Consider the following 16,394-nt stretch of genomic DNA (forward strand, 5'->3'; position numbering starts at 1 on the left):
ATTTCGTATCGTATTCTATGACTTTATAAGAAAATACTTCATTGCTATACTGTCTCACTTATGTATATATGAAAAATATATGAATTTTTACAGCAACTTGACTGATTTTTGTAACCAGGGTAGGTGAAACATTAAGAAAATATTTCTGTACTTCATTGTATATCTTTTGGTATGCTAGTATTAGAAATAAAGAGAACAAATTATACAGGAAAAAAAAGAGAGAGAGAGGATTGTGCCCTCCACTGGCCTGGGTGGGCCTCCCCACCCTGCCTCACTCTCACGTATTCTGAGATAAGGTTCCTTCCACCTTTCTGGTGGGAATTTAGGGCAACCCGACTCCTTTTCCTTCAAAAGAGCCTGCAGGTCAGTTTGTATTATTCAGGATCATGGTGAGATCTTAAAGACACAAATACAAAAGGCAGTTCTAAGCTCTAAGTTATGCTTATCAAATAAGCCATGATGTTCTCCTATCTAGTTTTGTTTCATTTACCCAGGATTAGTAATTTGTTCTTTTTTTTCCCCCCAAATCACTCCTGAGGTTTGACTAGATTTTCCCTGCTTCCCTACCCCTAAAGTTACATTAAGAGAAACACAGCTTAGTGAAAAGCACCAGTCGGCTACATCTACATTTAAATTACCGAGAATCACACAGACACCACCTCCACCCTCAGTGGTACCTGTAAGGTTATACAGTATTTTGAGCTTGCAGAGACGGCTAAGGAGCAAGAGATCTGTTTGCTTCCCTCCCTCCCTTCATTCTGATTAACATCTCCTTAGTTGCTAGATTGAAGCAAGTGGACGCTCGCAGGATCGCTGAAGAGTAGACGCTACACGATCAGAACTATCATCCTTTATTTGAACTGCTGAAAGTAGTTCAGGCTGACCAAGAAAAATCAGATATGCTTCTTATTAAACACAACATTGGAAACTGTTTAGAAGCTCTAATACTATCTCACGAGGATGTTGCCCGTTTCAAATACTTAATAAGATCTTCTCTCTCACTCTTCTTTTTGATACCAGCAAAGATCATTTTAGTGCCCGGAATGTATTTCTTCGGGTTCTCCAAATATTCCATTAAAGTTGCTTCTGTCCAGACAATACCTATGAAGTCAAAAACAAGTATTATGTCTTTGTAGTTACATTTTTAGGGCTCATTGTGTGACGTGATCATATCTATGAACAAAAGGTTCACTCGGCGGGAAGACAGTTTAGCTAATAATATAGTCTAACCCGTAAGAAATTTCCAGAAATAGGGTCTATTGCTTTTCTTTGATTCTCTGTAGAAATCCAATAGTCACGTGCTCTTAAGGACCACCCAGCTATGAACCCATAGACATGCTGTGCCTATGAAGTGCCTCCTGCTCCCAGAATCAGTGTCCCCTCTAGAGAAGATCTCAGTATCATGTAATCCATGAAAATGGGCAAAATCATGGCCCAAATAAGAAAGTAACTTGCCCTAACACGGCAAGGCTACCTGAAGTCAAGAAACTTGGACCACTGAACAGGGAGATGGCCCAGTGGGTAAAAGCAGCACGCAGGCCTAACAACCTGAGTGCAACTCCCAGAGCCCAAAACACACGGAGAGGACCAACTCCCCACAGTTGTCATCTCATCTCCACGTGTAAACTGTGGCATGTATGTTCCTGTGCACATGTGCATGTGTGAACACACACACACACACACACACACACACACACACACGACAAAAGGGCAGATCGGAACTGTGCAGCTGGAGCCACCATCAGAATTTTAGTGAAGTACTGACACTTGCTACAATTTTGATGGGCCTTGAAAGCATTATGCAAGGTAAAGGCACACAGACACACACAGTAGCGTGTTACATGATTCCCTGTACCTGAAACAACCAATGTGCAAATCCAAAGAGGCACAGAGATGTTTAGCGGTCATCAAGGAACAGAGCTAGAAGGGAGTGAGGAGATGTCACCTAACAGACGTAGGTGAGGCACAGGGGCACACTCACTCAGGAGGCGGAGGGAGAGGCAGAGGGGAGGGAGGGAGAGAGAGAGAGGAGGGAGGGAGAGAGAGAGAGGAGGGAGGGAGAGAGAGAGAGGAGGGAGGGAGAGAGAGGGATGGGGGGGTGGGGGGGAAGACAGAGAGAGGGAGAGAGGAAGGAGAGAGACAGAGACAGAGAGAGGGAGAGACAAAGACACAGGGGGGAGGGAGGGAGGGAGAAAGAGAGAGAGACAGAGAGACAGAGAGGGAGAGAGGGAGAGGGAGAGAGTGAGTCTTGAAACCAGGGAAAAGTGATGATTTACAGTATCATGAATTCTAAACATTAATAAACACATACTCTAAAATAACTAACTAAATGTCATAAGAGTTTCACTCCAATAAAAAAAATAAAAGGCAATGTAGAATAGCAGCGTGTAGTACATGCCCATAATCCCAGCACTTGCAAGATGATCGTGGTGAACTTGAGGCTGAGCTGGGGCTACAAGTGAGTTCAAAGTCTGCCTGGACAATACTCAGAGACCCTTGTCAAACACTAGTGATCTGATATTCTGGTCTGTATGACATTAGGCCACCAAGCAAAGCTCAAAATAGAGTTGTCCTTTAAGAACATTCACTGTGCTAATCTAAGTATATTTATATATGTGCACGTACACACAGAAATATACACATGAAACAAATTGATTTGCAAAGAGAGTACAGTCTTTTCTAGCTGTTTTTAATCACAATTCTAAAATGCTTTCTCATGTTACTGCTTAACTCCCTTCTACCAGCAAATAACTGACAAATTGTAAAATATGTTTTCAAACTACATATTCCTTTACCCTGTTAAGAGTCACTATTACTAATACAATCAATACTGTGGTTGTGCCCTCTTTTTAGGGGCCTGGAGTGATGGCTCAGCGGTTAAGGGTGCCACCTGCTTCCCCGCCCCACCCCCAAGGTCCTGAGTTCAATTTCCAGCAAACACATGGTGGCTCACAGCCACTATAATGAGATCTGGTGCCCTCTTCTGGCCTGCAGGCAGAACATTGTATACTTAATAAATAAATAAATAAATAAATAAATAAATAAATAAATAAATCTCTTGTAAAAGACATTCATTAAAAATAGTCTCCTTTTAGATCCAACTCATACTTTTTCAAGATAAAAGTAACATATAAAACAATCTACATAGACAAAAACTTATGCAATGAAAGACTGTTCTGATCGAAAGGATAACGAGTTATCTAAATCCAGATCCGGCACAAAAGCCAGCATTTCAATTAGCAGAAGCACCACAGTCTGTTTCTAGGCAAACACCAGAATGCCAAACCATGCACATTCTTTTCTGAAACAAGATCTCTGATCAACATCCACAGCGTCTAGCCTTTACCTTTGTTCTTGTTCGCATCAGTGTAAGAAAATCCCGGTGCTTGTCCCGTCTTTCTGCCAAAAAGGCCCCAGAGATTTGGGCCTGTCTTGTGTTTTCCACCTTTTTCCACTGTGTGGCACTGAGCACATTTCTGAATAAAGATCTTCTTGCCTGCTTCAGCATCTCCCATTTTGTTCTGCAGTGAGACCTTAAACCACAGAGCAAAGGAAATATCAGATTTTAAACCTGGAAAAAAATAAGAGACAGAAGGCTCCCGTTACTTCGGTTGAAGTGAATGCTAATGACATTAGGCAAAAACATAACATGTACTGCACATACATGTCTGAGTGCTGAAAAACACAGGTGCATTACAGCATCCAGATTTACAGACATGTAACCATCTCACTTATCAGACTTTTGCTGTTGTTTTGGTCATGCTGTGTAGCCCTGGCTGGCCTGGAACTCTCTAAGTAGAACAGGCTAGCCTCTAACTCACAATGATGCACCTGCATCTGTTTCCTGGATTAGAAGTGTGTTTTACCACACCCACCCAATCAAATTTATTTTAGATTTCTAGTCATAGCTTCTTCATAAACTCCTATTGATATAAACCTGGCTTTACCTCAGCCTTGGAAAAAATTATATTAATTTAAATACATGCGCAAAAATTGAAACATGGCGGTCCCTTTACTTAAAAGAACAGACCAGCCATGAGAGGTAAACAGCGTGTGCCTTACACACTTGTCACAGCAGACATGCACAGGAGATTAAAATCATAACAACACTCATCACAGCAGACATGCACAGGAGATTAAAATCATAACATCATGTACCTTGCACGCTCATTACAGCAGACACGCACAGATTAAAATCATAGCACCATGTACCTTACACACTCATCACAGCAGACACACATAGGAGATTAAAATCTAAACATCATGTGCCTTACACACTCATCACAGCAGACACGCACAGGAGATTAAAATCATAACAGAACAAAGTGGGGTCCCTTTCAGAAACATGTGAAAGTGTTCTCATATTTACTTTTCACTCTTATCTGTAAACCAGTCTACCAGATTAGGCCAAAAAATACTTTAAAGTAATAAAAAAAATAACATTCCTGAGCTCAGGCCACATTCGTACATAATTACTGTATGATATTAATGTAGCATAAAATCTATGATGTTAAGTGAGGGAAGCTCTTGTGCCGTGAGAGATAAGTGAGATTCTAAACAAGGTACTTCAGCGATTACCAAAAAGTGAGATGGGTAACCAGACAAATACTTCCTGCATCCCAAATGACATGAAAAGCATAATTTCAACATCATAGACTGAATGTTGAGGGCTGGGAAGATGACTCAGCAGATAAAGTGAGCTGAGTCCCCAGCACCCATGTGAAAGCCCAGCATGGCGGAACATGACTTTAACCCCGCTGCTGTGAGAATGGAGACAGACGGATGGTGAGAGCTCTGGCAACCCAGCAGACAGGGCTCTGGGCTCAGATGAGAGATATTGTCTCTAGGTAAGATGGAGAAATCACAGAGGAAGACATCCCAACATCTTCCTCTGGCAACCACGTATTCCAGCATACACATGCTCAACCATATATATGCATGCAAAACTCCCCCCCCCACCACCCCCTCTCTCTCACACACACACATAGACATGCACACATATTTATGCAGACACATACAGGCATGTACACATACACTCTCATGCAGACATGCACGCATATTTGTGCAGGGACACACACACACACGTAGAGCACACTGATATCTGACATGATAATGTCTCGCCTACCTGGGATGTTTCCCTACACTGTGTTCTGTGAAGAATGAGTAGAGGAGAGTCTGTGATTAAGACAGATTTAAACATAGCAAATTACTAGTACTAAAATTATGAAATTCTTTCACAGTATAGTCCCAAGAATATACTTATTTACACAATCCTAAGAAACAGAAAATATTTATATTAATTAAGCTCACAAAGTTGAACTATACAGTATTGAATAATGAAAGTTATTACATAAAGGTGAAACCAGCAGTTTCCTATTTTTTAAAAAAAAAATCTCATCAGGAGCCAATAAGTATTATTAAACCACATTAAAGAAGAAGGCAGGCTTTAGTGTGCAGCTCTTAAAAACAAGTGATTTAGTATTCACTGATAAGGTCTGATAAAAATCAGGATAAAAAATTTACTTTATGGAAGAGAGAGTGACAGAATTCCAAAGAGTAATCAAAACATTGCATTTAATTCCTACATGTATATGCTCTGTTAGTTATCCAAATATTTTCAAAATTCAGTGGGTCTTTGCTTAAAGCCATAAAGCAGATAAATTCATCCACAAAAATTATGGAAATTTGTAAAATACATATAACTGTAAAGTCTGTATCATATAAGAGCAAAACACCATCTAAGTACTAAAGAGAGAATCTTTACTCCCGTGTATATAAGGCCATTTGATTTTTGTGCCAATTAAATGTTACTAGTAACTTATAAAACTTTACTTATAAGCTACAGATTTTTACATCAAAGTCACTCACCAAAAAAATCTATGTTCTGTGTTCAAACCACCAGTGTTAGTCACAACTTTACTGTCACTGTCTTTAATTGTGGAAGATTATTGTTGGAGCAGACACTGAGGGCTCAGTTCCAGGCAAATAAAACCAACAGATTCAGCAACGACAGGAAGGAAATTGACTTGTCATGAAACTATTTGATCCTCTCCCAGTATTTATGTATGTTGTTTTAATTGAAACTCCCACATCGTTCTGTTTTCCAAGTAAAGACTCAGGAACCAGATACTGTAGTGAAAAACCTGCTAGCTCAGAGAGGCAGAGAAAGCACCCAGCTGACCTTCCTGCTCAGCTCAGGCCCCAATGGAAAAGGCCAAAAGGCTCAGCTGACTGACCAAGAAGATAAGGTCAAAAAACCCAAGGCCAAAGGCTTGCTAGCTCAAAGCCCGAAAAACCAAAGGCCAAGGAGCTGAAGAGCTCAAGAGCTGGAGAGCTGAGAACTAAGAGGAAAAGAGCGAAGAGCTAACGAGCCCTTCCACGTCTGCGTGCTGTCCTAAATACCCCTCAACTCCTTGCTCCGCCTCTCGACCTACGGTTAACTTTGTTAAATCATGGGTAAAGGTGTGTGTTAGGGATCAACAACACTAAACAAAAGACAGATTTTTTACAGTTCACAATCTCAGGGATCACAATGGAATCAAAGGCAGGTTTTTACACTTCACAATCTCAGGGATTAAACTGGGATTGAATATCCTACAACATATTTATTTATTGTTCTTTTCTTTGTTTAAGACAGGGTCTTTTCAAGCCGGGCATGGTGGCGTTCGCTTTTAGTCCCAGCACTTGGGAGGCAGAGGCAGGTGGATCGCTGTGAGGTCAAGGCCAGCCTGGTCTACAAAGCAAGTACAGGACAGTCAAGGCTACACAGAGAAACCCTGTTTCAAAAAACAAAACAAAAAGGACAGGGTCTTTTCAAATTTATTTTAATTTTCACATTACATCCGTATCGTTACCCCCTCACTCATATCTTCCCATTCCCACCCTCCCTTCCTCTTCTGTCCTAGTCCCCTCCCCTAGAACTCTGACGGGGAGGGAGACTCCTCCCCCACCATCTGACCACAGCCTATCAGGTCTCCCCAAGATAGTATGCATCCCTTTCCTCTGAGCCCGCCCTGAAGGCCGCCCTGCCAATGGGAAGTGATCAAAGCATGTCAGAGGCAGTCCCACACACACAACACAGAGAATGAGCTGCCCAATGGCTACATCTTAACAAGGAGTCTAGGTTCTCTGCATGCTTTGTCCTTGGTTGGCGCATCAGTTTGTGAAGGTCCCCTGGGTCCAGATCCAAGGACCCTGATGGTCTCCTTGTGGAACTCCTGACCTATCCGGGTCCTTCCATCTCCCCACTCTTCCATACAACTCTCTGTGCTCTGTGCTGATCTCCAGCTGGGTGGCGTCTCTCAGAGGACATCTATGTTGGGCTAGTATCCACTTATAAGTGAGCATATACCATGCATGTCCTTCTGGGTCTGGGTTACCTCACTCAGGATGATCATTTCTAGTTCCATCCGTTTGCCTGCAAATTTCAAGATTTTCTTGTTTTTAATGGCTGAGTAGTATTCCATGGTGTAAATGTACCACAGTTTCTTTACCCATCTTGCAGTTGAGGGACATCTAGGTTGTTTCCAGAGTCTGGCAATTACGAATAAAGCTGCTATGAACATAGTTGGGCAAACGCCCTTGTTGTATGGTAAAGCATCTTTTAGGTGTATGCCCAGGAGTGGTATAACTGGGTCTTGAGGCAGCACTATTCCCAAATTTTCTGAGAAAGCACCAGACTGATTTCCAAACTGGTTGTAGAAATTTGCACTCACACCAGCAATGGAGGGGTGTTCCCCTTTCTCCACATCCTCGCCAGCATGTGCTGTCACTTAAGTGTTTGATCTTAGCCATTCTGATAGGTGTAGGTTGGAATCTGAGTCATTTTGATTTGCATTTCCCTGATGACTAGGGACGTTGAGCAGTTCTTTGAGTGTTTCTCAGCCATTCAATATTCCTCTGTTGGGAATTCTCTGTTTAGCTCTGTACCCCATTTTCTAATTGGATTATTTAGTTTGGTGGCATTTAATTTCTTGTGTTCTTTATATATTTTGGATATTAGCCCTTGAGACAGGGTCTTTTTATGTAGTCCATCTTATGTGACCTTGAATTCACAGTGTAGCTCGTGCTGGCTGCCTTCAAACCCCCAGTCCGCCTGCCTTCCAGGTGTGGAGGTTATAGGAGGCCCACATGGCCACAGGTGGCATTTACCAGTACTTAGTATGTAAGAAGAACTAGGCAAAAGGGTGGGCTGTGTACTTCAAGAATGACTATTCTGAAATAATCTCGATACTAGTGAACAGCAAGAGTAAGAGACATTTGTATGCCTGAGCTCTAAGCCATTTGTGTAGCATTAGCACACTGACCCTTCACAGCAGCTCTGAGAGGTGCTGATTTGTGTATTCTTACATATGAACAGACAAGACACATGGAAACTGACCTACTTCAGGTCACAAGTGATGAGTAGAGGAGAAAAATAAAGGGACGGGCAGCATGAAATCTCTAACCCTCCAAGTGTGACTCCCTTAGGGCACTCTGTTGAATACAGCAACTAACACATCACATATGCTTTAATTGTTTTGTAGTTCAAGAAGACTGGGTGATATCAACAGGCCAATATATACTACACTCCACAACTTTGTGTGTGTGTCTGTGTGTATGCTATTATTTGGTTGCAGTTTGCTGTGGGGTTTTGCTGTTGCTGCTGTAGCTGCTGCTGCTTTTGTTTTGTTATTTTGGGGTATTTTATTTTGTTTTCTTGGTTCAGGGGATTTTGTTGTTGTATTTTTTGGGGGGAAAGAACTTAAAGTCGGGTGGGTAGGGAAGGGAAAGGATCTGGAAGGACTTGGAGGAGGGAAAAAATATGATTAAAATATATTTAAATTTAGAAAGTTTTAAATAATAAAAATATATAATGTTTTAAAATTTGGCAAAACAGCATTTTGTTTTGCATTTCAGCAGGAACAGGGATCAAACCAAGGGCATTAAACACTATAGACAAGCCCTCTGCTACTTTTCAGCCCGGATATAGTTTTTAATACTGCTATATACTATGGACCGTCTAACTTTTCATGAACACAAAGGTAAGGTGAGAACAGTCCAAGGCACCAATAAAGCGTCTAAATTTTTACGAAGTCCAAATAAGTAAAATGACGAATGAGGAAGAGGAAGCTCACAACAATATTTTAAGGATAAGTACTAGACAGTTGAGGAGAAGAGAAACCACTTTTCCCATGTGCCTGAGTGAGATAATGTGACTGTCGAATCCTTCAGCGGCGTCTGTACTGCCACCCCCTGGGCAGTAGCGATATTTGAAAACGTGACCTGGAACAAGAAGCTATCTTCCCAAATGCCCCGCCCTCCGTATCAACGCCAACCTTTAGCCAACATCAGTGGAAATCTTTACCAAGTTATTGTCACCGCCCAGGTAGGGGGACACTACAGAAGGTCCTATCAAGAATATATTCTTTTGTTGTTCACAACAGAAGCATCGGCCCCCGGGCTGGGGACCGTTGAACGCTTCTCTCTGGGTACAACTAACTAGGCCTTCGTTACATCCTCCCACCATCAGGGCTCACAGGACAAATCTGCCAGCCCGCTGTCTCCCAGCCGACCAGCACCTACCACAATCACAGCAGCGGTGCCCGGTGCCACCCTTGGTCCCCTGATGCAGTGAAGCCAAGATTCAAGGTGCCACCCCTGTGGCCAAGGGCAACTACTACCGGCCGGATCGAGCACCAGCTGATGGTGGGCTCCACCCTCGCTGCTGATTGGCTGTAAGATCCCGCGGGAATCCCAACTCTCGCAGAGGCTGCATGTCCCTCAAGCCTAACCGTCCGGGGCTTGTGTTTGTTTACCCTTTACCTAAGCAAAGACCTAAACTGTCTACCTGTATTTAACAGTATGTATAAAGTCTTGTGTGGAGCAGCAACTTTATTTCATGAATGGTCCAAGAACAGTTGGTGGCTACAATCAAGTCCTATTAATGAAATGTTTACTCTAAGCAAAGTGGTGTGTCTATTACGCTAAAAGTGCTAATATTGAGCCCTACATTCCCAACTGTTCATGAGTTACAATCTGGCTGTGGCAAGCGGTTAAAAGTACAACAAACTTAAATTATTACGAAATAAACTCAATGTAGTGATACACTCCTGTGCTCTTACCCTCAGGAGACTAAGGCAGGAGGATCACCGTGAGTTATCGGTCAGCCTTACTAAAAAGTGAGACCTTGTCTTCAAAGCGTTAAGGAAAGTATCGCCAATAAACTACATTAAAATAGAATAATGCAGGAACTGACGGACAGTTGCAAGGTGCTAACTGCCAAGAGTGGTCTAGAGAAGAAACTGAAATAGAGCAAAAGTTCCTGGAAAAATAAAGGAAGGTGACAGAGAAGGAAGGGTTGAGATGAAAGACACAGGATTAAAGGAAGAAAGTCAACATTATGTTTAGAAAAAATAAGGAGACTGCCTTATTTGTGGCCACATAATCCCATCACCCAATGAGCCATGAGTGACGTGTCTGGGGTGGAGAAGTGGTGACACAGGGCGGCCTTTAATGCCAGCACTTGGGAGACAGATGCAGGTGGCTCTCTGCATCCGAGGCCAACCTGGTCTACAGAGTGAGTTCCAGGACAGTCAAGACTACAGAGAGAAATCCTGTCTCTGGGGGACAAGGGGTGGGGGAATACAAAACTAATTTTCTAAATTGTTGAATAATCAAAGCTCATGGGAATGCAATAGTGAAAAGTGTGTGCATTAGTACATGTAGACTGTGTGAATGCAAGGATTGCTGCAAACTTTTTATTCTCTAGAGCAGCGTTGTCCAATGGACCGCTGTGCTGTTGTAGGAATATTCCATGTGGCCGTTGTTAGGAAGTACAGACAGCTTCTGATGACTGGGAATGTGTCTAATTAGACTGAGGAACTCAATTTGTAGCTATTTCAACCACTCTTAATTTTAAGCAAATGCATTTTAATTTGAATAGCCACAGCCACCAATGATGGGGTGAAATCACTCTAAATGGTACCTGTGGGCTTTGTCCTACAGTCTACACATTTTAAAAGTGCCCATCTAATTGAATCAAAGGGGCTTAATGAGGGGGGGGAGGGCAATGAGGACCAGGAGTAAATATCTTCAAACTAAAAGGCATGGATTCATGTGTGTGTGTGTCACAAGCTACACTAAGGGATTGTATTCACTCCCCTCAGCCAGCAGCTCACCCATAAAGCAAAGGGAGGCTCTGGACCATAGTCATGTAAGACAGTGTAAACCTCGCCACCTGGTCATGAATAAATGCCAGTAATAGAAGCCTTGAGAGTTTTCATATAGTGTAAAAATGCTTATTAACATGTTTGAAGATTAATACATCGGGCAAATAAGCTTTATTGTACTTACAGTTTGAGGTACTTTGGGAAACCGATAACGTTTATTATTTCTCCTTTGCATTTCAAAAGCAAGTGACAATCTGACCTCCTCGATGAATCTGTCATGGTCTCTCTCTTTTGTTTAGAGCTGGGGGTTAAACCTGAGGCCTTTCACATGCTAATCAGACTGTAAAAAAGCAGCTACATTCTCAGCACCTTATTCTAATTTTAGAAGGAGAAATTCCCAAGATCTTGGGATAAACACCAAAGAGCGGCTACAACACATAACTGTAGGCTCTACACATTTTGAGGTCTTGAGAAAAAATTTTACTCTGCAGATTCCCAGCACACTGTTGATTGTTACAAAGCTAATAACTTCTGGCCCCCAAGAACCCCCGAATGTCTGAGTTACATGTAATTCATGTTCAAAGATGGGGTGTAATTTTGAAATGCAATAGTTATTTCCTGTCTGACATATCCCCATTACCACGATGTTCTTCCTCATCACAGGCCTAGAAAATTCAAGGACTCCAGGAACCATAATTGAAATCATACGATAAAAACGAACAAACAAACAAAACCTTTTATTCATTAGTTTCTGTCAGGCATTTTGTCACGGCAATGAAATGTCTGACTGATGCAGAAAACGAGTAGCGGAGAAAAGGAGTGATGCTGTGAGTCTAGTGAAATGATTCTCAAAGCTCTGGAATTGCTTAGTGAGAGAAATATGACGAAGAAGGCTAGAGAAATCTAGAATTCTGTAAGCAGACCCAGTTTTAAGACTCCCAGGTGCCCATAAGGAGCTAGCAACTGTCTATTAACTCCAGTTTCCAGGGGATCTGATGCCCTCTTCTGGCCTCCATGAGTACTGCATGCACCTGGCACACAACCATGCAGGCAAAACTATCAATACACATAAAATAAAAATAAATAAAGCCTTCTTTAAAATGTAAGTAATGACGTAACTCGTTTGGCAGAGGAAATTCCAAGACAGCAGGGCATTCTTGCTGAGGCAGGTTTTACAATGATAATCTGAAGCAAAACTCAGGCTAGAACGACTGAAAACTTTACCATTTGATACGGGTAAGGCTAAGGCTGAGGAAGGCAATAGTTTCTGAACAGCTTAGTGCCATTTTTCTTTTAAAGCTAAATGCTTTGTATTACAAACAACAATACAAGGGGGAAATGTCTTAATGCAATGTTCCTTAACCTTCCTAATGCTGAGTTTATGCCTTTGGAAACTCTTGGACATAATGCATTTTGCATTATGAGATGGGCATAAGCCTTTGGGTGCAAGGAGGGCAGTGCTGTGCTTTGAACCCCACTGGCTCATGTACTGGATGCTTGGCACAATCCGGGGGGACAGAAACTCTAGGAAGCAGAGCCTAGCTGGGGGGATGGGGAGTAGGTCATTAAAGGCATGCCCTTCCCAGTTCATACCTGGTGCCTAGGTCCCTTTTCCCTACTTCCAAGAGGTGAGATGTCTCTGCCATGTGCACCTGCCATGTTGCTCTGCCTTACACCAGTCCAACATCAGCAAAGCTAAGGACAGGTGCTGGGGCCTCATCTGCTGCTATGTATTCAAGCGCTAAGCACTGGCACCCAAGATCCATAGGAACATATTCTCACGCACACCAGGTGATGGTGTGTAAACCTTGCTCCCCAGTTGAAAAGTTGGTTGGTTAATAAAATAGCTAGAAACCTGTAACTGGGCAGAAGGGAAGTAGGCGGAGCTTAGATTCCCCGACTTTGGGTCAGATGGGGACCATGAGGCAGGAGAGGAAGCCAGAGAGGGGGTCGGGGGGGGGGGGGAAGTCTCCACAGGGCAGAATGGACCGTGAGCACGTGGCCTGATGGAACAGAAGCAGCCCAGGCAGGAACAATTATGACAAGTAACTTGGGGTGCGTAGCTGGAAATAGCAAAGTAGCTTAGGGGGTTGATATCTGCCCAGTTGTGGTGCTTTAAAGCTTTAATAAGTCTAAAAGGTCTCTGGCTCAAGTATTTGGGAACTTACTGGGGTAGAGAAGCCCTCTGGGGTTTAGTATCCTTTCTGCAGCAGACTAGGGATTGAACCCTCTGAAGAAGTGCGTAAAAATGAATCTTTTCTCCCTGAAAAAAAAAAAAGCCTGCTATCATGTCATTACAGAGGGCTGAGGTGCTCCACACTGAGTGCAATGACTCTTGCATAACCTGAGTCCTCCTGGATGAACTACCCGGCTTTCTACCTCACTTTCACCTTGTCTTTGAAGACAAGATAAGGCTAGTAAGGGAGCTGGAAGAAACTGTTTGCCTCTAAGATAGGCGAAGGAGTACCAGACAAATTTCAACTTCATTATAAACCCACCTGCTCAAGGAAACACTTGAGGGCTGGGGCAGTTGGCAACTGACATGGAGGTGCCTGGCATAAGCTACACTAAGGGAAAAATATCCCCACTTATTTCCATAAAAGGACATGAATATTCCCCCTGTTCATAGGCTTAGCCTTCTGTGTAAAATGGAGACACGTCTCTGTGGTAAAGCCTAGAACAAGCAGGATCCTAGATCAATGCCCAATAATGAAAGAGAAAAAGAAGGAAACTAAAACCTATTCCTCTGCCACGTCTTTTCTTCTATATCCACAACTCCCTGAGCCCCCTGGGTTGAACGGTTGATATGCAAGTCTGTTTCCCGTTTCTTATATATTGAACAAGAAAAAAATTTCCGTCACTGCCCTACTGGTACTCAGTTATTGGTTATTGTTATTGGTTCCAAAATTCGAAGAAGAGAAAACAATCAAGTTTAGAGAAAAACAGGAAAAACATGATGAATATAGTAAAACATGCCTAACAGAACCATTCAAATAAGTGAATTTAGGATCACAGCTCAATAAATTTGTTCAAAATAAGTAAACCACATGAAAGAAGGACGCTTATATTTTAGTAATGTAAATATGTGCATCTTACTTTCCTCAAATATGCTTCACGTGTTTGGGCAATAAGGAAAAATACCTTTCCTGTACTTTTCTTTAAGGAAATAATATAAACTTTAAGTTTTAAAGATTAACAGTATGTACTCTTCTTTCACAACCACTTCAGCGTAAGAAAGCTGTTGCCCACTAGATGGCGCTGGTGCGCAAATTATTTTTACTCATAATGTTTGCATTTCCTCACATTAAAAACATGATCACATTATTGTCATTTGCCTTGACTGGTCTTCCCACTTCAAGAAAAAGTGGGAACTACGACAAGTTACTTCCTGTTCTTTCTAAGCTGAAAGTAAACAAAACACTCCTTCTACAGATACAGTTGTAATACAAGAGGAAACTATTGTAACCCCTGTGTCAAATCATTATAACATCTGTAATTCCTGACTCTTAGAGACCATCAGTTACACAATATCCAAGTTGGCTCTGGTCACTGTAGTCAAAGGGAACTAGAAAATTAACATCTCCTGTGTCTTTGTACACATGTTATTTCATTTGGTTCCTGAATTATTCCCTCTGTATCATCATTAACTACACAAGGCTAAACTGTTAACTTCATAATAGGAAGAGTGACATTTTGTATGCTGCTTTATCTCTCCTGCCTAGTACAACATTCAATACATAATTAAAAGTCAAAAGCAGCCGGGCATGGTGGCACACACCTGTAATCCCAGCACTCAGGGAGGCAAAGGCAGGCAGAACTCTTGCGAGTTTGAGGCCAGCCTGGTCTATAACCCAGAACAACCACAGACACATAGAGAAACCCTGTCTTGAAAAATAAGTAAATAAATAAATAAAAATAAAAAAGTCAAAAATGTTAGTGACCAAGCATGACGGCATACATCTGTAAACTCAGCATTTGGGAAGCAGAGGCAAAGAAGATTTAAAGCGTCAAGGGGCTGGAGAGATGACCTAGTGGTCAACAGCACTAGTTGCTCTTCCAGAGGACTTAGGTTCCATTCCCAACAGACACAATGGCAGCTCACAACCCTTAGTAACTTACATTCCTGGTGGTCCAATGGCCTCTTCTGACCCCCACGGGTGTTGTACTATGTGGCACACAGATGGTACATTCAGGCAAAACACTCATACACATAAAATAAAAATAAATACAAATCTCCAGAAAAAAATAAAGTTAATTGAATAAATGGATGACATCACTAATTATGCCTGACAACTACCCCATTTAATATGCAGGGTTAGTTCTACTCTATAGTTGAGAAATCCTGAACTGGAACTACGCAAGAAGTTTATAGGATTCAGTGACAAGATGAGTTTTGTTGCATCATGGAGTCTCTAGGTCTTGGCACATGGTTGATGTAAAATAAATATGGATGCGGTTGACTTTATAGATGCCTAGCTGCCTGTCTATGGGCTGTGCTCAAAGGCCCCTTCCAGTTGTCAGGATCTGTGAATTAACTATCTTAGTATTATATTGCTGTGAAGAAACACCATGACACTCTATGGCAACTCTTATAAGGGAAAGCCTTTAAGTAGGGTGTGCCTACAGTTGCAGAGGCTTAGTGCATTGGCATCACGGCCAGAAGCATGGCGGCAGGCAGGTTGGCAGAGATGGTTCTAGAAGAGCTGCTGAAAGTTCTACAGCTAGATCCAAAGGAAAAAGGAAAAGAAGAGGCTACTGGGTCTAGCCTGGGCTTCTGAAACTCCCAACGTTCACCCTCAATGACGTACTTCCTCCATCAAGGCCACACCTCCTAAGCCCTCTCAAGGAGCATCACATGATGGCCTGTGAGGGCCATCCCTATTCAAACCACCACAAGCTCTGTCTATAGTGACTCTTAATCGAGCTTATGGTCAAAATGGTGACAAAGACTCCTTGTTTCCCCCAAGACATCAGACAAACTCCCCCAGGTCTTCTGCTTGACGAGGCTCAACTTCCAGCTTTCTGTCCTAGGGGAAGGTAGTTTAAGGAGGAATCCTGAGCAAGCCGTTTCATGGTCATTCTTACCCTCGATGTCTGACTGCTGCTGTTACTATCACTCTGGCCTGCCTGCAGCATTTATCCGTGAGGCAGGTCTACCAAGAGTCGCTCTTAGCCCTGATCTTCAGTACTGTTTCATCTACTAATTTTCACACTGCCCTACTTATAAATCTTTACTTATCTCCC

At 42.4% G+C, this 16,394-nt stretch overlaps 1 protein-coding gene across 2 annotated transcripts; it reads right to left on the minus strand.

The window, feature by feature from the left end:
• Positions 1-835: 835 nt before the first annotated feature.
• On the minus strand, positions 836-9,714 carry LOC311607940 (cytochrome c, testis-specific). 2 transcript variants are annotated; one of them, XM_084800169.1, is made up of 3 exons: positions 9,565-9,714; positions 3,347-3,533; positions 836-1,101 (listed from the first exon to the last, which is right to left on the minus strand). In XM_084800169.1, the coding sequence occupies exons 2-3, from the start codon at positions 3,513-3,515 to the stop codon at positions 953-955; spliced, it is 318 nt and encodes a 105-aa protein (XP_084656295.1). In that variant the 5' UTR covers positions 3,516-3,533; positions 9,565-9,714; the 3' UTR covers positions 836-952. The 2 variants fall into 2 exon arrangements, with proteins under 2 accessions (XP_084656295.1, XP_084656294.1); XM_084800168.1 differs by having other exon boundaries at positions 3,347-3,571; positions 9,565-9,700.
• Between the last annotated feature and the right edge of the window lie 6,680 nt (positions 9,715-16,394).

Source organism: Acomys minous (assembly GCF_964271855.1).
Source record: "Acomys minous genome assembly, chromosome: 10".
Taxonomy (NCBI): domain Eukaryota; kingdom Metazoa; phylum Chordata; class Mammalia; order Rodentia; family Muridae; genus Acomys; species Acomys minous.

What these genes read in the sequence shown, in the direction of transcription:
- LOC311607940 (XM_084800169.1), bottom strand. Translation starts at nt 3,515, where the DNA reads ATGGGAGATGCTGAAGCAGGCAAGAAGATCTTTATTCAGAAATGTGCT. An exon ending in TGATGCGAACAAGAACAAAG is followed by an intron (nt 1,102 to 3,346) that starts GTAAAGGCTAGA and finishes TTGACTTCATAG; the next exon opens with GTATTGTCTGGACAGAAGCA.